Source organism: Rhincodon typus, chromosome 2, assembly GCF_021869965.1.
Source record: "Rhincodon typus isolate 14 chromosome 2, sRhiTyp1.1, whole genome shotgun sequence".
Classification (NCBI taxonomy): Eukaryota; Metazoa; Chordata; class Chondrichthyes; order Orectolobiformes; family Rhincodontidae; genus Rhincodon; species Rhincodon typus.
In genome coordinates this window covers 19,464,122-19,490,639 of record NC_063333.1, presented here as the reverse complement: position 1 = coordinate 19,490,639, position 26,518 = coordinate 19,464,122, and the positions used below count along the sequence as shown (strand labels likewise).

The following is a 26,518-nucleotide window of genomic DNA, read 5'->3' as shown; positions in this document are numbered from 1 at the left end:
GCAAGGAGAGTGGGCAAAGAAGTGGTAGATGTAATACAATTTGGGGAAGTATGAGGTTACACATTTTGGTGAGGAGTACAGAGGTGTCAACTATTTTCTAAATGGGGAAAGACTTCATACATCAGAAGCACAAAGGGGCTTAGGAGTCCTAGTTCAGGATTCTCTTAAGGTTAACATGCATGTTCAGTTGGCAGTTAGGAAGGTTAGCACTCATTTCAAGAGGGCTAGAAAACATATGCAGGGATGTTCTGATGAGGCTGTGTAGGGCTCTTGTCAGACCGCATTTGAACAATTGTGAGCAGTTTAGGCCCCATATCTGAGGAAGGATGTGCTGGCCTTGGATGGGACCCAGATGAGGTTTACAAGAATGATTCTGGGGATAAAGGGCTTGTCATATGAGGAGCTGTTGAGGACTCTGGGTCTGTATTCAATGGATTTTAGAAAAATAAGGCAGGAATCTCATTGAAACATACAGATTACAGAGAAGACTTGATACAATGGATGTGGAGAAGATACTTCCACTGGTAGGACAGACTAAGATCTGAATGCACAGGCTCAGAGTGAAGGGATGGCCGTTTAGAACTGAGATGAGGAGGAATTTCTTCAGCAAGAGGGTAGTGAATCTGTGGAACTCATTGGCACAGAAGGCTACGGAGGCCGAGTTACTGGGTGTATTTAAGACAGAGACAGATAGGTTCTTGATTAGTAAGGGGATCAAATGTTACAGGGAGAAGGCAGGAGAATGGGGTCAAGAAACATATCAGCCATGATCGAAGGTGGAGCAGACAATGGGCCAAATGGCTTAATTCTGCTCCTATATTGTATGATATTATGCTATTATGTATGTAGTTCAAGAACTTTGTGTCCTCTGTTCCTGTCATACTATTTTTATCTCAGTTGATATTAGGGTATCAGAAATTTGCCAACATTTTTGCCTTCTACTTCACTCCCACTTATTTGGGAGTCTGATTTACACTCCTAGCAGTGTGGCTACTGCTTTCTTTATTTCTGAGTTTAAACTATAAAGCCTGATTTGACAATTCATTTAATATATCATCCTGTCTAACAGCTATAACTGATTCCTTAACTGTGAATGCTCCCATGACCCACACTCTTTTATATCCTACTCTAATTTTTTTTTTTAATCAACCTGTTCAGACATGTTATGACACACCTTTGGCATAGGTGGGAATTGAACTCTGACCTACTGGCACAGAGGTAGGGATTTCATCTTGCTTAAAATTGCCAAAAATTGCCAAATCTAGTGATATTGAGCAACTGATCAAGGTTAGAAATCGTTAACTCATGAAATGGCCTGTGGTAAGAAGGCAGTCATACAAGTAATACTAGTCTATCCACGCACTCTCAATAATAGTTACAGGGAGGTGAAACCTGTTACTATAGTATTTAAGGAATAGCTGAAGAGAAGAGCTAATGTTCCCATGGCATGTTCTTGTATTTGCTTGTACATCACCTCACATGTTATGTGAAATGTGGCAATTAAAGATGGCTTATTTTCTTGGGGATAAGCTAAATGCCTGAACCATCACTGTTGTCACTGATAAGGTTTCTCTGGTGCCTCACCTACGCCACTCTATTTATTCCAATTTACAACACATTATCCTCCAACATATCCGCCACCAAAATCAGACCCCACCACCAAGAAGATATTTCCCTCCCCAACCTTGTCCGCTTTCTGCAGGGATCATTCACTCCGTGACTCCCTTGTTAACTCTACACTCCCCACCACCCCTCCACCACACCCGGTACCTTTCCCTGCAACCACAGGAGGTGCTACACCTGCCCGCTTACCTCCATCCAAGGCCCCAAACAATCCTTCCAAATCCAGAAGAGATTCACCTGCACTTCATCTAACCTCATCTACTGTACCCGTTGCTCCTCTATATCGGGGAGACCAAACACAGACTCACGTACCAGTTTGCGGAGCATCTGCGCTCTACCCGACCTTCCAGTCGCCATCCACTTTAACTCCCCCTCCCTCTCCCCTGGTGACATGTCCATCCTTGGCCTCCTTCACTATGAGAGTGAGGCCAAACGTAAACTGGAGGAAAAACACCCAGTATTTCGCCTTAGGAGCTTACAACCCAATGGCCTGAATATTGACTTCACCAGCTTCAAAATCTCTCCTCCCCCAACCTGTCCATCTTCTGACGCACCTATCCGCTCCACACTTCCCACTAACCAACCACAGTAACCTCCTACCCGCATCATCAACTTCAAAATCTCTCCCTTCCCCGCCAACCCCACCAAACCTGTCCATCTTCCTACTCACCTACCCACTCCACCCTTTCCACTGACCAACCACAATAACCCGCTGCCTGCATCCACCTATCTCCATCTCGCCTACCCTCCACTCCGTCTATTTATTTCTGGGCTCCCCTCTCCCTCCCCAGTCCTGACGAAAAGTTTTGGCCTAAAACATTGACTCTTCTGCCCCTTGGATACTGTCTGACCTTCTCCGCTTTTCCGGCTCCACATTTATTGACTCTAGCTTCCAGCATCTGCTGTCCTTACTGTCTCCATTCTATTTTAATTTAGTTTTTGAAATTGGTCATTAGGTTCTGGCGGTCAAATTCACCCGCATGTTCTCAGCTCAGTATGTCTGATACACGTGGTGCCTTCACTGTCCTGCTGTGCTATCCCTATAGCTGATGCTAATATGCGTTATAAGTATAAGACAAGGAGTATAACAATGGACTTGTAAAAATGTGTTTCACTGCAACAATCAAATTGTATTTAAAGGGAAGCTGTGAACATTAAGGCCTTTTATATACTAGTTTTCATGTTCTGGGATTTAACTTGCCCAATTTAGCTGTTGGGGAATTTCTAATGTCCACGTCACAATTTCAGTGCTTGACGCATGTAACTATTTACAAAGCTCTTTATCGCAGTTCACGTTTTGATCAATTCCTTATGGGAGCTCCTGTCCTAGGCTAACAAGAGTTTCACCTGAAGGCTACTATTTGGTTTCAGCTTCCCAATGATCAGCATGCAGATGGATTCTTGAGTAGATCTGGTTGTGGATGCTGTGGTTGGTTCGCTCACCAAGCTGGTTTGTTAGTTTGCAGACGTTTCATTACCCTGCTGGGTAACATCATCAGTGTAGCCTCCAATGAAGAGCTGTTGTGTTTTCCGCCAGGTATTTAAACTCTGGGGTCTGTTGGGTTTGATTACCTCATTTCCAATCTTTCCTTCGCAGAGGTGTATATATAGGGTCTAGTTCTATGTGTTTGTTGATGGCCTTCTTGGTGGAGAACGAAGCCTCTAGGAATTCCTGTGCTTGTCTCTGTTTGGCCTGTCCTAGGATCCTGGTGTTGTCCCAATCGAACAGATGGTTGTCCTTATCCGTGTGAATGGAAATGAGTGCGTATTGGTCGTGTCTTTTTGTTGCTAGTTGGTGTTCATGTACCCTTGTGGCCAATTTTCTTCTTGTCTATCCAATGTAATGTTTGTCGCAGTCCTTGCATGGGATTTTGTATATTACATTGGTTCTGACAATGATGTTACCCAGCAGGGTAATGAAACGTCTGCAAACTAACGCACCAGCTTGGCAAGCAAACCAACCACAGCATGCAGATGGATATTAGGATGGGAACAGCTAGATCACTGACACTGCAGAGATGTCACAGAAGAATAAACCCAACTGGACAGCAACTCAAGAGAGTGTGCATTTAATTTTAAGGAATTTGGTTGAGTTTTAATTATTCTTTTTTATAGACAGTACTTAAATGAATGTATTTTAATTGACAGAACATTTCATAGATTTAGAGAAACTTACAGTACAGAAGGAGGCCATTTGGTCCACGATGTCTGTGCTGGCTCTCTAAAAGAACAATGTCCCTAGTCCCACACTCTTGAAAGGATTTCAGCATGTTTTGTAACCCAGAGATTTTTCTGGGTTGTCACAGATTTCTAATTTTGTATGTACATATATAGAGCATTCTTATAATTTTTTGCACATTTCTGGTAAATTAGTTAATGCATAGCATTCCTTATCCTCACTTAGCATTGTCCTAAATTTGACAACCTTCTTACCACTAACCAAGAAAGCCGTGAGCTAGATTCTCCCAGGTCAAGGTTAGCACAATCGAACAACAGAGGAAGACCTTATCTAACTGTTTTTCCTATTTTGATCATAGCTCAATGGGTGAGATTTTCTTTTTCCCATTTCTTGTCTTGAGTTCATACCTGCTGGACTGGAAATGGGTCCCTCGTCAGGGACACTGTAGACCATAGCTGGTGATCCGACTTCCTCTTCCTCGTCAACATTATACTGGTAATCATATCTCGGGAAGGAAGTGGAGTGCTGCCGTGAAGAACGTGTGTGAGCTGCATGTCCAGGTAGGGCCTGCTGTCCTCGTTGTCTAAGCTCTGTTGCTAAGGCATGTTCATCTTCAACTCCTGCAACAGAATAATATACAGTGCAAATTATATTCAGACTTTACTTAGTGCAGAATCTCTGAAATGAAACCTGACTCGTGTGGCACTTCTCCATTGTTCTCTCCTTGGCATTGTAAGGTTGTAAGCTCATATGTCATTTCAGCAACTGAGCACAAAATCTAGGCTAATGTTTTAGTTGCAGCACTGAAGAAGAGCTGCACTGTTGGAAGAGCCAACTTTCAGAGGAGTAACTAAACTGTTTTCTTGGGCAAAATTGAGAAAAAGGACATAGCACTATTTAAAGGACAGTAGAGTTCTCCCAATGTCCTGGTCAATACTTACCTTCAAACGACACAAATAAAATAACAGATTATCTGTCTATTGTCTCATTGCTGTTTGTGGAACCTCACTGCGTGCAAACTGGGTGTTACATTTCCTGTACTGCTGTAGCGATTACACTTCAAATATCTTTTAAGCTATGAAGTTTGTAGACTTGATGTCATGAAAGGTGCAATACAAATGCAAATCCTTTTTATTACCTTAGTACTGAATTTACAATCAATTTGTAAGAAATAGAATCAGGAATTACAGCAAGCAACAAGAGTGACTAAGCTCTTAGTATGGAATAAATTTGATAATTATTAAATTTCAAACGGGTCAACTCAATGTTTAAATATGCTTGTTGTCAAGAATTCTTAAGCAGTCAATACCTTTTAAACTTGAGTATAATTGATTTTACAGGCCCATTTGATTCTGAAATACTTTCTGCAAATCACATTTGCATTATTGCATTTATTATTCAGCCATGCTTAATTAATGTACAAAAATATAATATTGAAATACAGAAAGCACACTACTTTTTTATTGTTGCACAAAGTGTGGGCATCACTGACAAGCTTGTGGCCCATCCCTAATTCTCATGAATTAAATGGCTTGCTAGGCCATTTCAGAGGGTAGTTAACAGTCACATTGCCAAGGCCAAGCTGGGTGAGTAAGGCAGAATTTGTTCCCCAAAGGGAGCTAGTGAACCAGAGGCCTTTATTAAATTTGTTTGCATGATATGGGTGTCACTGACTAGGCCAGCACTGATTGCCAATCCCAAATTGCCCAAAGTGCATTTAAGATTGAACCACATTGCTGTTGATCTGGAGTCACATTTAGGCCAAACCAAGTAAAAGTGTGCCATTACCCCATCTAATTAAATACTCTTCCCACCCTCAAGGCCACCATCTCTAGGAGTAGGAGATTCTGCCCCTGGAGACACAGGCACAATGTGAATACAAAGCCAATGAAGGTGACGCACATAAAAGTAGAAGAAGAACCGCCAGAGAAGGATCTGAATATATTTGACCCTTTTGGGCAGGTAAGTGAAAGGTGAAATTCAATGCACATAAGTACAAAGTGCTTCACAAATCCAGGAATGACTAAATTGTAAAGATTAAATATGCATGGAAATTGAAGAATCAGCAATATTCTGCAGATATTAGCATTTTATATTGACAAGATAAAAATGACTATGACATATAGTTATGTGACGGTCCAGAACTTGAGTATTGCTGAAAAAGCATGTTGTCAAAGCTTTTTGTCTTGACCTCATCAGGACATTTCGTAAGAAATGCTAGTGCAAAGGGCAAACAATCTTGTTAAACTGTATGAGAGAACAATGCTGATTGGTTGGCAAGTAGACTGTAATTGGTAGAGGCATTGTCATAGAGAATACACCAGTTAGATGATGAATGACTCTAAGTGTATGAGGCATTGCATTAGGAAATGAACTAGTGAATGTTTATCACCTATTTTGTTGAGTTGAAATAGTGTGTACATGTTCATTCTGTCTGCAAAGCAGACACCCGAGAATTAATACACATGGCTTCCAGTAGACACAAACGTGTTACACTGTGAGCCTGACAAATCTTAACTTGATTGTCATCATAATTCTTTGCACACTCAAGATCGTTCAGCAAGTGTTGTCTAATTACAGAATCACATCAAAAGTTGGACATTGAATTTTACAAGCACAGGCTAGTTGGATACAGTCAATATCTTGTGGACAACAGTTACAAACAACTGAAAGGATATGTTCAAAAACAAAGTTGCTGGAAAAGTTCAGCAGGTCTGGCAGCATTTGTGAAGGAAAAAACAGAGTTAACGTTTTGGGTCCGGTGACCCTTCCTCAGTATCCACAGTCCTTTCGGTTTTTATTGAAAGGATATGTTGTCTGATATGATCTAACAGTGTTTGGGATAAACAGCCTACATATCTAATATCGCACCAGCACTAAAGTTCATATACCACTTAGCTCATTTGAGCGATAGGGAGAAAGTCTTTTTGGCTTGACAGCAGTACTCTATTAGTGATGTTGCCCAACTTCTTGAGATACTCCAGGGTATTCTGGGATAGCTGGATCATTTTAGGAACAAGGTGAAAGCTTTAGAGCCCGCCTGTGAGATATCCAAAGAGAAATGACCTGATCAGGTTAGCCATTATCCCACAGGATGGCTCCGAAATGCCATTTTTCAACATTTAGCTTGCACAGTGAACAAATGGATCAAGTTTTATTTACAAGGTAGCCAACTGAATGTGAAACTGTAGGAATCCCAACAAGTATATTTACCAGTGAAGGTAGGCTTGCAATGGACAGTAGCAGAGAACCCCCAGATAATTTCTAAACTGGGACATCAAGGAAAGGTAGCTCATTTGACCGCTCCATTTCAAAGGTAAATTTTAATGCATCATGAAGTCCATGTAAGGAAGTTCTTACATGCAGCTGCAATACAAATATAACAACCAACAGAATATGCAAGGGGTATAAGGTTAGGTGTAATTCCATTAAAGACACATTTCTCATGAAACTAAACAAAGGTGTCAGCAAGATCTTGACCTAGCAGGAATCCCATGACAACACCATCTATTTGGGCATACATGCTGTTATTAAAACTTAACTGTGAGTCATTCAGTTCATAATTTTAAAGTGTATTGATTCACACAGTGGTGGCAGGTCTCAAATACAATGTTATGGTGCTGCAGTTGAAATGTCTATGGCCTCCTTTGGTGGTACCTTGGTGAATATGATGGTCATGTCAAATTAGCATATGGATAACTGCATGACTATCGACACACAAGTCCTATAAAGTTTTCGCAAATGTGAAGAATCCTTCACCACGTATGTGAAAAACATGCTCAAAAACTGTGCAGAGCCAGCACAGTCGATAAGATAGAGAGTAAAGGGGCATCACTTCTGTGTGTCTTGGCAGAGTAAATAGAAAGCAGCTGTTCCCCTTAGTCAAAGAGTCAATAACAACTGGGCATAATTTTAAAGTGTAAGTCAGGAGGGTTAGAAGGGGGTGTAAGAATACCCTTTTCACCCAGAGGGTGGTGGTGGGTGCACTGCCTGGGAGGGTGATTGAGGTACGAAACTTCACAGTCTTTAAAAAGAACTCGGATGAGCACTTGAAATGTCATAACATTTAAGGCTATGGGCCTAGTGCAGGAAAGTGGGACTAATGTAGGTAGTGGTATATTTTTGGCAGTACAAGCTCGATGGGCCAAAGGGCTTGTTCTGTACTGTATGATTCTATGAAACCATAGTACTAGACAATATAGCTTGAAGTTGTAAGGAGTTAAGCTGCAAATCGTGATTTCAACGGTAAATCTATGGAACAGCTGAGGACATGTTAGAAACAGATGATATTTATTAATTCAAATGTAAATTGGATATATTTATTTCGTGGGTAATACTTCGGGATCCAAAGGGGGAATTTGATATGGGTTAAGTAGGGCATGATTAGGAGGAACTTTGAACTTATGCTTCCTATAGTTTTCAGCTATTGCTGTTTACCTTGCCTCCTCTGTAGGTATATTGCAGCCTAATTGATTGCAATGATGCCTCATCGTATTGTATGACTGCCAGGATTGTAAAACGGAAACTGGATGGACCTTGGTCTTTACTTGTCAAGCAATGTCTACGTTCCATGCAGGTCCCCTGCATTACCATCCATTGACATATAATTTTCCAGACAACAGACAACAGCTGCAACACTGAACGCCATTCAGTAGTTTGAAGAAAGTAATATCACTGAGCATGAAATGAACACAGCATGACTTTATTTTTTGAAGAAAGGAAATTGTTTTAACAATTGTGAAATTGAGATGTTTCATTACGGTTTGGAAGGTATGTGTAAAATTTGGATATTTCCCCACTGTCTGAAAGCAATGTGTGAGTGAGGTGCAGGATGGCATTATAACGTATCTGTGAAGCAATAGTTTTTTGCTGTACAGTAATTTTGGTTGGCAAACACACAACATGATATCAGACTTGAGTATTGGCAAAGACATGAATTGCCTTTGTCACATATCATTAATGCGTCAATCCACATGTTATTATAGCGGTAGCCACTCTTGTTAGATAAATCTTGTCTGTATCAGCTGTAAATTTTTAACGCAAACAAAAACGGAAGTTACTAGAAAAGCTCAGCGGGTCTGGCAGCATCTGTGAAGAGAAATCAGAATTAACATTTCAGGTATGTGACCCTTCCTCAGAACAGGTCGCCAGACCCGAAATGTTAACTCTGATTTCTCTTCACAATTGCTGCCAGACCTGCTGAGCTTTCCCAGCAACTTCTGTTTTTGTTTCTGATTTACAGTATCCGCAGTTCTTTAAGTTTTTAGTAAGTTTTTAATGCCCTATTTAAATGATAAACATCACAACAATCTTTGAATTACCATAATCAATTGATAGAAGAGTGTTTCTAATGAACACAAAGAACCATTTTAATAAAAGGATTATCTTTCCCAGATGTCAATCCTAATTCTCAGTAGGTTTCGTTTTCAAGAGACTGCAAGACCCATGTATCAGAATCAACAGTGCTAGTACAGAGCTTGCATAGCATTACATCCTGACAAGTAACTAAGGCAAGTAATGCTGATAGTGTGCAATTTGTGCTTAAATTATTAGTGTATATCAGTGGATGTAGCCAGTGCTTTCTCTCATATCAAAAGGCATAAAACAAATTCCGTTTGCTGTTTAAAGGCACAATAATGCATAGAAATATCAATGCTAGGCATCCCACATTGGTTCCCAGTACAGCAATGTCTCATTCTTAAATTACACATCAGTATTTTCAAGTGCTTCCAGAACTTGGCACTTGTGGCATCTTCCAGACCTACAACCTTCTGAAGAATTCATATTAGGCTCAAAATGTTAACTCTGTTTCTCCCTCCACAGATGCTGTCACACATACTGAGCTTCTCATAATTTTCTGTTTTTGTTTCAAACTTCTAAGATCTCTGTATTTCCCCAATTCTAGTCACTTGCATATCCCTGATTTTAATTGCTCCATCATTGGCAGCCATGGCTTCAGTTGTCTGGGAACCAAGCTCTGGAATTCTCTCCCTAAACCTTGCTGCCTCTATCTCCTCCTGTAAGAAGCTCCTTAAAACCAATCTCTTTGACCACATTCTTGTTCATCTGTCCTAACATTGTTAAATGGATCGGTGTCCATTTTCTCTCATTAATGTCTCCAAAAATTGCTTTGGGAAGGTCTACTGCACTGACAACGTCATTGTTGTTGAGTACATGTCATGAACCAGACAAATTGGAATTCCCAACCTATTTTATGTTTTTATAGTCAAAGTCTGTACCTTGTTTGTAGTAAACGTTCGCCAATTATGCTACAACGGTCAATGTATTTAGGGACCAGTTTGCTCACAGAAGAATCACAGTGAAGACAGATACATTTCCACTACCTCATCCATAAGAGCTGATCTTTTTTTGAACAATAAATATAGAGGGTATAGGTTTAAGGTGAGAGGGAAAAGGTTTAAAAGGGACCTGAGGGGCAACTTTTTCATACAGAGTTGCCAGAGGAGGTGGTGGAGGCGCGTACAATTATGATGGCCTAGCAGTATAATCACTGGATTGTTAATCCAGAGACGCAGGTAATGTTCTGGAGAAGAAAATCTATTATCCTTACTTGGTCTGGCCTACATGTGACTCCAGACCCACAGCAATGTGGTTGACTGTCAACTGCCCTCTTGGCAACTAGGAATGGGCAATAAATGCTGGTCTAGCCAGAGATGCCCACATCCCATGAATGAATTAAGGCATCTGGTATGTATAGGAAGGGTTTAGAGGGTTATGGACCAAATGCTGGCAAATGGGACTAGATCAGTTTGGCATAACGATTTGGACAGAAAAGTCTATTTCCGTGCTGTATAACTCTATGATGCTAATGCTGGTGTCAAAGCTTTATGCATTGATATGATTGAAATAAAATTATGCTGCATAGTTTTGATTCATTTCCCCCCAAATTTTGTTTGAAATGATTGAATATACCTGTAAAGAATAACTGAACTAGCACAGCAACTAAATTATTCAGAACAATCCTTAAGCTTGCCCATTATGTCAAGCTTTACATTATTCAATAGTTCATTCCTCATGCTGAGTTAACTTCTTAAAAGAAGCAAATTACCACTGGCCTCAGTTTAGGAATGAAGGAACAGGAACCAGCCATTTAGCCCCTTGTGCTTGTTCCATCATTCATTTCAATCTTGGTGTCCTAATCTTAATTCCATCAATGCACCTGCTTATGTCAGCTATGTATTGCATCTAGCAATAAGAATGCAGCAAACCATTAAAATAAAGTCTCCATTTTGAAAACCAACAATTAAAATCTCTTACACTTTATAAAAGGTAATACTTTTTCAATAAAATCAGAGGGCCCAGTAAATATAATCAGATACTTTCTGTGTGATTCAAGCATATCGTACACTGATGCACTGGAAGAATTACACATAATAATGTCTAGATGTTGCTTTGGCGCATTGAAAATACATGCAACTAGGATGTGAAATTCTCAGATAGACAATTAAGTAGGATTGACTACATTATGAATACATTTCCACACAACCTTTGCATAGCAATGTACTATTATAATTAACCTCAGAGATGCTGCATTAAGGCAGCATACTAATGAGATACAATTTTGTATTACCACAAAATTTCAAGGCAAGTATTAATTCTGTTGTCTATTAAAATAGCACTTGCATTCTTAGCAAAACAATAGTGACTTATCTTATGTCATGTGACATTTAAATTAAAATATAGAGCGCACAGAGATTTCAAGGCAATTTTGAAAGGTGAGGGAGACCATTATAAACACAAATAATTATTTTGGAGCTACTCCAATCCAGTTTCAAATGAAACACAAGGGAGTACCATATACACAGATTTCAGATTACAAGTACAATGGGACTTAAAAATTGGAATTTAATTACTTTCCATAAGCTTAGTTATAATGCATTCTGTTTATCTACAGTCCTACTTACAGCTCGAAACAGTACATCTTATAAAAAAAAATGTGATTTGATATTGTTCTCGTTTCCGTGAATTTTGTAGATTTCTATTGGTTGGTATATTTTCTAACTATTCCTCTTTGTTCCTTTCCTCTCCTGAAGGCTACTACTTGGGTTCTTTTCCCCAAGCAACAAGGACCGTTAACATTCCTACAAAGGTGCATTCATTGTGGATGGGCAGAGACTGTGGGGGTCAACAGCTATTTGTCCAAAGGGCCTATGACAAATCAACATTAGGGCCAGATTTTCGCATTTGACTTGGGAATCACAACTCAGGCCATTTTCTGATATCTAAAGGAAACCACACGCAAGTTATTTTCCTACTCGAGAGTGTTAGGGCCCTGTGGAGTTGAGGCTGCCGCCTCCTGGAATGGAGGCCTAAGGTGGTCGAGGGATATGAGGATGCTTAAGCTGACAGGTTCGAATGCCTGCCTCAATTCTCAGGTCTCTTGGCCCAGCCACAAGGCAGCACCCATAAGAGGAAGAAACCCCATATGTTTTTAAACTCCTGTTTTTGTCAATCTTCATTGTCGCTCGAAAAAAAACTGAACAATATAAAGAATTAAAAAAAAGAAAATGCTGAAGAAACTTTTGTTTTAGAACTCCAGCATCTCAAGTATTTTGTTTTTAGAATATATACAGAACTGTCTCTGAATCACTTGTAAAGAGTAGATATCAGAACATTGCAGCCATTGCTAATAGAAATGATGTCAGTAGTTAAACAGTTGATTTCAAGATTCTCGGCTTTGTAGTTAATTGAAATTCAATTATCCAATTCCTTTTGACAGTGGCTGGCTGCCAGCACTCAAAGTGAAGGATGTCAGACTGCCAACTTATACTTTGCATCAGTTTTCACGGTGGAAGACACCAGCAGCATACCAGAACTTCAAGAGAGTCAGGGGGCAGAGGGAACAGTGCTGGCTATCATGAAAGAGAAGGTGCTGGGGAAGCTGTAAGATCTGAGGGTGGATAAATTACCCAGTCCATAGGGACTACAGCCCAGGGTTCCTAAGGAGATAGCTGAGAGATTGCGGAGGCACTGGTGGTGATCTTTCAGGAATCACTGAGCCAATGAGGGTCCCAGAGGACTGAAAACTGGCTAATGTAACAACCCTGTTTAAGAAGGAGGGAGGCAGAAAACATGAAACTATCGACCAGTTAGCCTGAACTCGACCGTTAGTAAGATTTTAGAGTCCATTATTAAGGATAAAATTGCAGAGTACTTGGAAGTACATGGTAAAATAGAGCTGAGGCAGCACAGCTTCATCAAGGGCAGGTCATATCTGACAAATCTGTTAGAATTCTTTGAGGAGGTAACTAGCAGGTTAGACAAAGGAGAAACATAGAACAAGAACAAAGAAAATTACAGCACAGGAACACGCACTTCGGCCCTCCAAGCCTGCACCGACATGCTGCCTGTAATAACTAAAACCCCCTACCCTTCTGGGTACCATATCCCTCTATTCCCATCCTATTCCCATATTTGTCAAGACAGTTGAACCTACAGGTATATACTGTGTCTTCTTCGTTGATCCACTGTACATAATAGGAGTATGCCAAAGTAACGCACTTCAGTAAGTGGCATCCCTAAAAAACGCCTACAGCAAATTTAACGGCAGCTTTGTCAGACAATTAGTACTTGGTACATAGTACTTACAAACACAGAAGCAGGCCATTCAGCCCCCAAGCCTATGCCACTGTTTATCTTTCACGAGTTGCCTGCCATCTTTCTTTATCTAAATCCATCAAAATATCCTTCAATTCCCCTCTCCCTCATGTGTTTATCTAGATTCTTCATGAAAGCATCTGTGTCAGCCATCTCAACAACACGTTGTGATAGCAAGCTCCACTTTTAACCACTCTCCAGTTAAAGAGGTTTCCTGAATTTGTATTAGGTATTTTAGTAACAATCTGACATCTTATGTTAATTCTGGTCTCACAACAAAGGGACCGTCTCCACATTTACCTTGTCAAACCCTTGCAAATTTTAAAGTCTGCCTTCAGGTCACCCTTAGTGTTGCCGTTTCTTGGGAATAAAGGGGAAGAAAGGCTATTAGGCCCATCAATGCTCACTGTATTGGTCAGAGGTTCAGCTTCTGAGATGAATGGTCTTCCAGCAGTTGGCAGAATAGGGGGATTTCAGTGCAAGAACATGGGAAGGGCACAAGTCCATCAAAAATCCTGGGGATGGTCTGATAGCAAGATTGGGATAGGTCGCCTCATATTGTGAAGGTGTATTGGAAGTGTCTGTGCTGATAGTGTTCGGGAAATTCAGAGCAGCTCACAGCCACAAAGGATAAGGAGATTTGATTGTTCTTAATGTTGCTCAAGTATTACTTGCAAAGGTGGCTGATCACCTATGGGGCAAATGAAGTTTAACTTCATAACTTTTGGAGACTTTTCAAAAGTACTTATACCTGCTCTCAGATACTACACAGAATAGGATTGGCAACTTTGGCTAAACATACTTTTGGAGCTCTGATAAAATCACTTGACATTTGCTTGCAGTTCCTGTACTGAGTAGCCTATTTGTTATACTCCCCAGGTCATCCTGTTCACTGAGCAGGTGTAGACATGCTTTGTTGCATATCAATCATACTCCAGGTTCTGTGACTGGCAGTGTGGTTCACTAACTGCTCAGAATACATACAAGCTGGTGTAAAAGGAATGTACAGGGAATGTCAGATCAAGTCCCTGACAACTGCTTGAGCCTCAGTTGTGGAGGAGGAGAAAATGTTCAAACCAGTGGAGCAAAACGTTCTGCATTCTTTAAGCTCCAGCACCTTTGTTTGAAACTCTAGCAAATACTGAGCTGCCAGTTCATGGTACATCCACATCAGTCCATAGTCCTCTTTCAGTAATTCTAAAATACAATAGAATTATACAGCTCAAGCTTTAGCTTCTCATGAGTCCAACATCTTGATGTTCAAAATATATCATACAATTATCAGTAGATGGTTATTTCCCTGTCAGATTGTGAACACCTACCTTTCACAAAGGAGGAATAAATTGCCAAGCCATCAGATCTAATCAATTTATAGAGCATCATAGAGATCTACAGCATGGAACCAAACACTTTGATCCAACTCATCCATGCTGACCAGAATTAATCCAATCCCATTTGCCACCATTTGGCCCATATCTCTCTAAACCCCTCCTATTCATGTACCCATCCAGATGCCTTTTAAATGTTATAACTGTACCTGCCTCCACCACCTCCTCTGGCAGCTCATTCCATACACTCACCACCCGCTGCGTGAAAAAGTTGCCCCTCAGGTCCGTTTTAAATCTCTCCCCTCTCACCTTAAACCTATGCCCTCTAGCGTTGGACTCCCCTACCTTGGGGAAAAGACCTTGGTTGTACACCCTATCCATGGCCCTCATGATTTTATAAACCTCTATAAGGTCACCCCTCAAAAAACAGCCTCAGCCTCTCCCTATAGTTCAAACCCTCCAACCCTGTCAACATCGTTGTAAATCTTTTCTGAACCCTCTCAAGTTTCACAAATCTTTCGTATAGCAGGAAGACCAGAATTGATCGTAAAAACCTCATTGTCTTCAAGGCAGGAAGAGGAGAATTTGTGAACCTTACAAGATGGGAAACAAGGCAAACTAGAGGTCATTTAAAACTTCATTGTTGCAGGTGATGGCACAAATATTTGTGTAGATTATCCTGGCTTGATTTGTAGCAATGCCCAGGAGAATATTTAATGAATGGTTGTTTTTCAGACAACAGTATAGTGGACAGTGCTGTTCCCCAAGAGGAAATAGTAAGTTTTTTTTATATATGATGAAAGATGTTGTATTGGCCAATTGTATCACACTTAGAGATGTGACAAATAGTAAAGATGACTTTAAATGAACCACAACAGGACATGTTACTAGCAGGTATGTGAGCAGAACAGACAGACAAGTGGCAGTGGAATTTAATACCCAAAAGTGTGAGGTGATGCATTTTGAAAGAAGCAGCGAAATATTTGAAATGGCACCGATCCAAACATAGAAGCTACGATCAGAAGTAGATCATTTGGCCCTTTACGACCGCTCTCCAATTCAATATGATCATGACTGATCCTATATCTCAATACTATTGTCCCACTTTCTCCTGTACCCTCTGAAGCCTTTATAATGTAAAAAATATATCCATTTCTTTCTTAAATATATTCAGTGATTGAGCCTCCATAGCCTTTTGCGGTAGAGAATTCCACAGGTTCACTACCCTTTGAGTGAAGATACTTTTTTCTCACCTCAGTCCTACATGGTCTACCTTGTGTCCTGAAAGTGCGAGCCCTAGTTCTAGGGTCCCTAACTAAGGGACTACATCCCCCCTGCAACTAATCTGTTTAGCACTGTTAGAATTTTACACATTTCAATCAAATTCCCTCTCATTCTTCTAAACTCTAGACTTTAAAGGTCCACTTTGAAGCAATCTCTCCTAATATGACAGCACTGCCGTTCCGGATACCATCCTGAACCTTCGCTGAAGTCCCTCTAGGCTAAGTACATCCTTTCTTAAGTAGGGCCACCAAAACTGCTTGCTCCCAGTGTGGACTCACCACAGCCTTGTACAACTGCAATAAGACATCCCTGCTTCTGAATCTCAAATCCACTTGCAATGCAGGCCTACACATCATTTACCTTCCTAATTGCTTGCTGCACCTGCCCGCCTACTTCCGTCGACTGGTGTACAAGGACACCCACTTTGCACATCAATAATTCTCTATGTATATATAACCAATTAAATAATACTCCACATTTTTGTTTTTCATACTAAAGTGTATAACTTCACATTTATCCACATTGTACTGCATCTGCCATGTGTTTGCCCACATGTTCAACTGATTGAAATCACCCTGACATCTCCTTGCATCCTCCTCACAATTCAGAATATCACCCAGTTTTGTGTCATCAGCAAATTTGGAAATGTTACTTTTGGTGTCCTCATTCATGTCACTTATACATATCATGAATAGCTAGGACCCAAGAACTGATCCTTGCAGTCTCCCACTAACCACTGCCCGTCACTTAGAAAATACCCATTTATTCCCACCCTCTGTCTCCTATCAGTCAACGAATTCTCAGTCCATATCAATATATTACTCCCATTCTATGTGTTTTAACTCTGTCCACTAACCTCTCATGAGGGAGCTTCTGAAAATCCAAATACAGCATATCCACCAGTTCTTCCTTATCTATTCTACTGGTTACGTCCTTTAAAAACTCCTAAGAAGATGCATGGACAGAAGCCTGAGAGTTCATGTCCTTAGATCTTTGAAGATGGAAGGACTTATTGAGACAGTAACTAGCGAAGCAAATAACCAAGAACCTTTTCTGACAGCAAGAGCAACTTGCTGCCTATGAGGGTGATAGTAGCAGAGACAATCAGTGATTTCAAAATCAAATCGGAGAGGCACTTGAGGAAAGTAAACCTGTATGGCTACGCTATTAAGCAAGGGAATGGGATTAACTGGATTGCTCTTCTGGGACCTGGGAGACCTCATTCTGAGCCATAAAGAGATTTTTCTTTTGATTCTGGAAAACACCCACTCCAACAATACAAGACAGTTGGCAACAAAAACAGAAATTGCTGGAAAAGTTCAGCAGGTCTGGCAGCATCTGGCAGAAATCAGAGCCTACGTTTCGGGTCTGGTGACTGGGAATAAATGGGTCTTTTCTGAGTGATGGGCAATGATTAGTGGGGTATTGCAAGGATCAGTTCTTGGGCCCTAGCTATTCATGATATGCATAAGTGACATGAATGAGGGTCACCGGACCCCCCAAAATGTTGGCTCTGATTTCTTTTCACTGATGCTGCCAGACCTGCTGAGCTTTTCCAGCAATTTCTGTTTTTGTTTCTGATTTACAACATTGCAGTTCTTTCGGTTTTTATAAGAAGTGAGTTGGCAACCCTGGCACAGAAAGACTTCAAAAAAATATTCTAATCATCAGGTATGACTTTCTATTTTCTTTCAGAAAACTTCTTAATGCTGTTTTCGGAACTCAACTCCTGACTTTGACTGGCACTTCACACTCACAAAGCATATCATATCAAAAACTACCACTTACAGGTGCACCAGCATATCAAATAGGTCAAAGCAATCCAAGTAAGAAATGTGAATGGAAACTAGGCACAAGACAGCTTCAGAGAAGTATATTCTGAAACTATTAGGTGCTTTTTAAGAGCAGCACTAAAAAGTTTATTGTCAACGCAAGCCTCTCTCATAGCCTTAATTTCAATACCATGCTGTTTCTTACATTTTCACACAGACTTACTTGGCTTGACATAATGGCTATTTGCATTCAGTTTTCAGTAAGGGATCTGCTACTTGATAAGTTTTACTGTTAACCTACATTCTTGGGTTCACATACTGCACAGCTATAACCTTTAAAAATGTAAAATTTGGCCTTATTGGACTTTCATGCTATTTTTAGTATATGAAATAAAATGAAGGGTTGAAAGTTTGATTATTCATGTTTTCAGGGATCACAATTCATAATTTGTATTCCTTGCACTGTTCAATCATCCTATGATCTTTGTATGTTATTATCTGCCTGTATTGCATGTAAAACCAAACTTTTCACTGTACCTTGGTACATATAACAATAGTAAATCAAATTACCCTGCACCCAGTGTCATATTTGACTTGAACTATTGAGCTTTGTTTCTCTTTCCACAGATGTTACCAGACCTATTGAGTATTTCCAGTACTTTGTTTTTATTTCAGCTTTCCTGCATCTGCAGTATTTTGCTTAGATTTTCCTCGAAAATGTTTACATCACTTGCTGCCATCCAGAAAGCTCACTTATGCAAAAATTGAAGGCAATGGTGACCTTGGTGGACAATAACAGTGCAATCCTCGCCGTTGTGTGAAGTTGTCAAACAAGTTAGCACAGTTCAGTAATCATCTCCTCGGAAAATTGAAAACACCTCACAAATTGCCCCTGGCTGAAATGCAGGTAGGGGAAATGTTGCAACGAAGCTCTTCGATTGCAAAGCCTTCTGTTGACAACCAGTCGCCTTGCACGCCAACCTCCCACGTGAGATTACAACTCAAGCCCCCATATGCGTAGCAAATTTTCTGTTGACAAGGGAAGAAAACACCTCAGCAGCTCCTATTAGGCTGCAAAAACACTCCATTCAAAATCCAACAAGTCCTCAATGCCCAAGAACACAGCACGTACTCCCAAAAACTTTGAAAGAGGAACTACATCTGAAAGTTGGTGTTTTAAGTAAAAGAAAAGGTGACATCTCTTGTGCAGCTAAATGCAAGTTCAGCTAGGAATGATTATGTCCAAGTGGATCTGTGTAGTCCAAACTGGCAGAACACGTATCAAATCAGCACAAGAGGCTGTCTGATATCGTGGTCACATTCCCTCTACAAGTTCAAACAAACGTGCTCATGCCCTTATAATGAGAATGTGCTCCAATGGACAGGGCTGGAAGCTGTAAGTCAGCCACTTGTAGTTGCTCCAATTTCCATGGCATCGACTTTAGCTATGGTTATCCTACCAATCCAGAAATCTAATGTCAGAATATTTCCCAACGCTGGAGTGGTAAGCAGGGAGTTGTTGGTTTGTAATTTTTTACTTAACAACAGAGGTTGCAATTAGTTGGAAACATGATCTGGTGCTATAACCTGGCAACCATCCAAGGAATATTAAGACATTACCAAGATTATTCTATTTCCTTGTATGTTCAAAAGAACTGTTCCATGTCCTAATTATTTGGTGGGATGTGAAATTGTGATTCGTAGAAAAGTTTTGATTGTGAATTGAACTGAAAAATCATTGATTGGTCTGTTAAAGGGATACAAAGTTTTACAGCTGATGTAAATTTTGAACTTAAATCTTTGCCTGTGATGAAATTTTAAAGCAAACATGAGATGTAAAATGACATGCTAGTCAAACAAGTTAAGTCTACTGATCAAAGACTGGTACTATCCAAAAAAAAATTCCCTCACCTTTGAAAAAACATACAAGATGAATATCACAGCTGTCAGTTTACCAGAAAACGACCTGTGCCAGTGAGAATATTTATTTCTTCATATTTCTTGCTAAACTCTATTCAGAAAATTACAATTTAGGAATATATTTAAACATATAGGTATATATTAGAATCAAAGCTTTTGAGAATTTATTACTGTTTAAACTTATGATTCAGGAAATGCATTCAATGAAGTTAGGTACAAAAGAACAGATAGAAATTCTGTAAGGTTACAGATTGACGACGAGAGGGTGACCTTGGGCAGAAAGTTGGGATTGTGCCAGAAGATAATCCTGTTGTCATGTAACCATAGAAACTGAAAATCAATCACTAGTCAATCTCACTGAAGCACCCAACAGATGTGATAATGGCAAAATGTCAGGGACGGAAAAGCTCATAACGGCAAGTGAAGCACCAGTTAGCTGATAGCTTTTCCACTTGAGATGACTAGGAGAGGTAATTGTAGAAATGATGACCAAACTCTATTTCCGTAGTCTTGATGCTGAAGGCCAGATGAGTCATACAAAATTTGCTCTTACATATCTGTTTGTTAAATGATCTCAAATTAAGATTGGGCATCAGTTGCTTCACCCATTTTAGCATCTAGTTCAAGTTGAGGACAAGTTAAAATTCAGGGGTCATGCACAGAAACTACTGGGGCATAGATGTTGATCTAACAGCAAGTATCAATTATTTTTCAAATGTTTCAAAGCAATAAATAAAAACCATTGAACCACCCATAAGAACTACTGGTGAAGCTATATTCTTATAGATCTAATAGCAACCATCAGTTATTTTTCAACTGTTTCAAAGTAATAAAAAAAACTAATGAACCACCCATAAGAACTACTGGTAAAGCTATATGTGGGGAGAGATAACTAGTACAAAGAAAGTTTAAGGAAGTGCATGACCAAAAATGGTGTGTTAGGTGACAATTGAGCCAACTTTGCACTAGTGATAGTAACTGGGAAAAGAACTAGAGGGGATATGAGGAAATTTTAGATTACACAGACAACCTACAATGATCTGCACCTAAACAAGGTGATAGAAAAAGGTTTAATATTAACTTTCAAAAGCAAGATGAAAATGTACTCAATAAGAGAAAGTTTGCCTGGTTGTGGGAATGAGAAGAGGTTTGTGTTGAATCGAACAGTTCTGCCAAAGAACTGACAGAGGTATGATGGGGCAAATGGTCTTCTTTGGTCGCGTTCAATTTTTTCAAGTAAGCAGACCAATTCAGGAAACATAGGGACAATCAATTCTTTGGATCCTTTGGAAAATTTGTTCATTTAACAATGGTTCAAAATGCTGGCAGATTTTCTTTACTAAATCATATGTGTATTTACAAAACAATTAGCAGAATATATAAAACAATTAGTAGCATTGTCAACAAAGAAGTCACAACTTTATGGGTAAAATCTTATAAAGACCTTACAGACTGGGCTTTGGTGAGATTTGTGGCAGAATCCAGCAAGAGGCCCAGTGAGGCCAATCTCGGCATTGAGAGCTTCTTATTGTATCTTTCAAGCATTGCCAAGTGGATGGGTGAGTTTCCCACAAGACAGCAGTGATTGGTCAGTTAAAGGGGATTACTGTTTGTTACATGTCTCATTAATGGCACATCTCACCTCATTAATATTCAACTTGCATTTATCAAGTACGCTGAACAAACTGGGCATCAAGAAATCTTGACATGGAGGTAAGAGCAGGTACCTGGCTACCTCAGCTCATTGCTTGCTCTGAAGGATGTCTATGTTGGACACTGGGCACTAATATCTGAAAGCATGCTCCTTGGGCAGCAGCCAGATATGCCCTTCATCACAGACATTGGCAACTGACATATGCCAGCTTCTATGAACCCTTTGGGCACATCTCTGACCTACTTACGGTATGCCTCTGCAATTCAATACTGTACCTCAGGCTGCATGGTCAATTATCACTGTAATGCTGCAGGAAAGACACTACACTCAGGGAAATGCATCACACACATGGACTGGACCAAGCTGTATCTCCGGCTTGATCATTTGTTATCATAGTGCTCACTCACACTGAGCCTACCTGGATGTTCACAGCATCCCAACCTTGCCCTGTCTTTTTGTGGTTTCCCCTCTCAGCCAGAGGTACCAGACTCTCAGTAATACCGTCTTGCCTTGCCATTTAGCATAGACACAAAGCCAGAAAGCTTGTTGTGGTTATCATGCAGTCAACATCATTGTAAATATTTTCTGAACCCTTTCAAGTTTAACATCTTTACTCTACCATACATACCAGAATCGAATGCAGTATTATAAAAGTGGCCTTACCAATGCCCTTATATAACAATAACTGTGATTCAAGGAAATTCACTGTGTGTGCATACTATGGGACATGTCTGAAAGAGTGATGTGACCACACTACAAAATTGCAACTTCTTTTCCTCTGCGTAAAGATGCTGAAATCATTTGAAATTGGCCAGATGATATTTAGATAACTGACAAAGCCTCAGGTGCTGCTCACTTTGGGAAAGGTATCAGATAATGTTGGGAGCATAAAAATCATGAACAATGGAAAACACTACAGATAGTGATAGTTAGCAAAAATTACTGAAAGTATTCGGAAGGTCTGGTAGTACCTGCAAAAAGGAAAACAGAGTTAACATTTCAGCTCAATCTTCTCAAATATTATCAGGCCTATTCAGCTGTGTTTTCATTTCACACAAACTGGCCTGTGATAGGCCATATTGGAGACCAAAAAGAAAAAAAAACACATATTAATTCATTCTCCATACTTCTTGGACTTGTCATAAATGCAAGAAGGAAAAGGATAATAATGCATTTATGTGGCATGCTTCACATCCACAAGAAGTTCAAAATACGTCTAACCAATGAATTAACTTTGAATATAGTCCATGTGAAAAAGGCAATCACAGCAGCCAAGTTCCACATGACAGCTTTTAAATGAACCAACATTTTATTTTATCTTACTTCATGTGAGCAGCCATATACAGATCGGCAATAAATCCTGGCCTTGCCAGCAACAGTTGCATCCCATGAATACATTTTTTAAAAAGTCTTATTAGAACTTAGTTATGAAGAAACCTAGATTTACAGTGAAGCTTGTGGTGCACCTCAGTTGAAGAGTTGATTGTGTATATGGAAATAATTTAGCACAGTTCTAATGCATTATTTTCAGGATAAAATTCAACACGGTAACTGTCTCAACAATTGATATGGAAATGTACATATTTACCTTCTTTGTAAGAAACACATATGCATGCACTATGTTGTATGATTTGTGCTAATGACGAAGTTCTATCTGCCAGTTGAGATCCCGCGGCACTATTACAAAAAAGAAAGGTAATTTTTCTTGGCACCCTCCCTCAACCAAAATACAGTCACCTCACCAAGTGTTGTGAAATCTTGCCATACAGAAACTGCAACTGTACACTCTCTGGCACTTTTAACTAATTAACTGTATGAAAAGCAGAATAAGACTATCTGCATAAACTTTCTAAGGTGCCAAATTAACAGAATTTTTATTCTTTCAATAAATATTGCTAGGCTGAATAGGGTCATACATGCAAAATAAAACAGAAGTGACATTTTGCATCCTGACTTGGAATGCTATTTTCTTCATTGTAGCAAGGTCAAAATCCTGAAACTTCCTTCCTAACAGCACTGAGGGTATACTTTCATCACATCAATAGTCTAAAAGTGCTCAATTTCAATTTCACCAGTGGAAATTAGAACAGGACCAACTTTAGCACTATCACAATTCTCTGAAAACTTACAGCACTGCTAGCAGCACTTCATTCTGTTCACTGTGTACAAGTCTTATTTATTCAGAAGGATAACGCTCCCTAATAAAACCTAAATTAATGTTGTCACTGCGTCAGCAAGAAGATGCTGACATCAATAGACGATATGCTAATAAATACATAAAATCCTTGTCTGTGCCCCCATGACAATTATTTGCCAGCCTGAAGCCTTCCTGACAAATACTGTGCCAAGGAAACAAATAAGCTGTAGCCGAAAAACTCAATGGGTAGCTCCTTTGCTTCTGAGTCAAAAAGGTTATAGATTTAACTTCACTCTAGAGACTTGAGTACAAAAAGTAGTGCAGTACAAAGGGAGTGCTTGATTGTAAGAGGTGCCATCTTTTGAATAAGCAAAGATTGATTTATCCTGGCAGAACCCATGGCGATATTTTAAAATAGAGCAGTTTCGCCCTTGAGTCCTTGTCAATATTTATCCCTCAACCAAGAGCAGAAAGAGATTGTTTGATCATAAATCTTATTAACTGGATGCAAAGGGGTTGCTCCCCATCTAACGTTAATAACAATGGCTACAGTGAATATGGGTAAGTGCTTTAGGACATCCGGTGATTGTGAAAGGTGCTATATAAATGCAAGTCTTTTTTTCTTTTCTTTCTGTGATCCATGCGAATAAAAACCACTAACTCAGAGAATGCTGAAGAAACTCAGTAGGTCTGGCAGCATCTGTTGAGAGAAATCAAATTAATGTTTAGAGTCTGACATGACTTCTTCAGAGCATTTTGAAGAAGTCATATCAGATTGAAAACATTAACTCTGTTTCTCTCTCCACAGATGCTGGCAAAGCTGCTTAGTTTCTCCAGCATTTTCTGTGTTTATTTCAGATTTCCAGCATGTGCAGTATTTTGCTTTTAATAAAAGCCACTAACTGATTACTGTATTTGCCAACAATGATAATAGTAACAGCATTTCAAAGGTAATCTGTGCAGTATAAAGCCCACTGGGATGACACAAAGGTACAATTAGTTGTGAAATAAATGTAAGATTTTCTTAAATCCTTAATTACTTTGTATTGTTGTCAATGTTACTGAAACAATTTAAACTTCTTCATGATAAAAATCCTAAACTGCTAGGGTTAATAAAATTATCTTAAGGGTGGAAAACAGCAAGTTACAGTAAATTACTATTTTTCATATTAGAGAATGGCAGACAGCTGTGTTCCCAAAGTGCCAATACTGGAGCCACTGTTTTGTTTTGATATCTATAAAGCACTTAAATATTGGAATACACAGTCGCATTCCAAAACTGGCAGGTCATATCAAACCTGGAGGTGTGTCTAAGTGAGGACAATACCAAGCAACTGCACCAGGATATGAATAGGCTAGCAGAATGGGCTGACAAGTATTTAATACAGAGAAGTGAAAAATTATGGGTGAGGTTAATAGCGCCAAGAACCAGGACAAATGGTGAGGATAGGATCCTCATGGTCTACATGGGTACAATTACCTACGCAGGGCTAAGAAAGAGGTTCTGCCTTCTTGAATCACTGCAGTCTGTTTAGTATAGGCAGACCCACAAGGCTGTTAGGGATGAAATTCCAGGATTTTGACCCAGAAACAGTGAAGAAACAACAATAATTTTCCAAGACAGTAGGAACTGCAGATGTTGGAGAATCTGAGATAACAAGGTGTAGAGCAGGATGAACACAGCAGGCCAAGCAGCATCAGAGGAGCAGGAAAGCTAACAATTTTCCAAGTCAGGTTTGAAAGTGACTTGAAGGGGTATCTGAAGACGATGATGTTCCTACATATCTGCTGCCCTTGTCCTTCGAGATGGCAATGGCTGTAGGTGCGGAAGGTGCTGCCTAAGGGTCCTTGGCGGAGATTTTGCATACTTCAAGAAAATTCTTTAATGTTTGGGACAATTCTTGGAATGGGGGATAGGGGCTTGATTTCCAGTGCGCTACCCTCCTGTTGGGCACTCTGTGGCCCATGAAGAGTTTCCCCACCCCCAGTGCTCAACCACACTCCCTCAACAGCAAAGGCCACTCCTGCGGAAACTAATCTTGCCTACCGTCCTCAGTCAGCTCTTCTCCACTCCCTCCATCAAATCTCTCACCAGTACCTGCCTGACTAGCCTCAGTCATCCTGGCTCAATTTACCTCAGCCATACTGCCACTACCTTCACTCACAATGCTTGTACTGAAGTGCTACCAGATCTCCAACTGGCTGGTAGCTCTCCGAGGTGGGTTAAAGGATCAAGAGTCCTGCCTCATTACCTGCTTGATTTTCACAGAATTCAGTTAGGGTCCCCAGAAATGGCTGAGGAGAGTTTGGCCCCAGCTTTCCTGCTCACCAACAAATTTCAGCTTGCGCCATTTTAATGAACTATATGGGAAAAGGCACCATAGATTTGAGTGGCATGGTAGCTCAGTGGTTAGCACTGCTGCCACACAGCACCAGTGACCCCGGTTCAATTCCAGCTTTGGGTGACTGCCTGTTTTGACTTTGCACATTCTCCCTGTGTCTGTGTGGGTTTCCTCTGGGTGCTCCAGTTTCCTCCCAGAGGCCAAACATGTGCAGGTTAGGTGGTTTGGCCATGTTAAATTACCCATAGTATCCAGGGATGTGCAGCCTAGGTGGATTAGCCACAGGAAGAAGAGGGGTGGGATGCTCTTCGGAGGGTTGGTGTGGACCGAATGGCCTGCTTCCACACTATAGGGATTCTGTGATTTAATGGCACATTCCAAACTCTGAACAAGGACCAGGGGACACTCAAGTCCATGTGTACAGATCTTTAAAGGTAGAAAGACTTATCGGAGAAGTCATTAGCAAAGCAACAAGGTGCAGAGCTGGATGAACACAGCAGGCTAAGCAGCATCACAGGAGCAGAAAGGCTGACGTTTCGGGCCTAGACCCTTCATCAGAAATGGGGGAGGGGAAGGGGGTTCTGAAATAAATAGGGAGAGAGGGGGAGGCGGATAGAAGATGGATAGAGGAGAGGATAGGTGGAGAGGAAACAAACAGGTC

At 40.2% G+C, this 26,518-nt stretch overlaps 1 protein-coding gene across 1 annotated transcript in view; it reads right to left on the bottom strand.

The window, feature by feature from the left end:
• The window catches only part of dnajb6b (DnaJ heat shock protein family (Hsp40) member B6b), a 139,317-nt gene that overhangs the window by 12,189 nt on the left and 100,610 nt on the right, over nucleotides 1-26,518 (bottom strand). Inside the window, exon 10 of the mRNA XM_048607552.1 lies at nucleotides 4,210-4,422. Within this exon, the coding sequence (XP_048463509.1) occupies nucleotides 4,210-4,422 (213 nt within the window). The remainder of the gene's footprint in view (nucleotides 1-4,209; nucleotides 4,423-26,518) is intronic.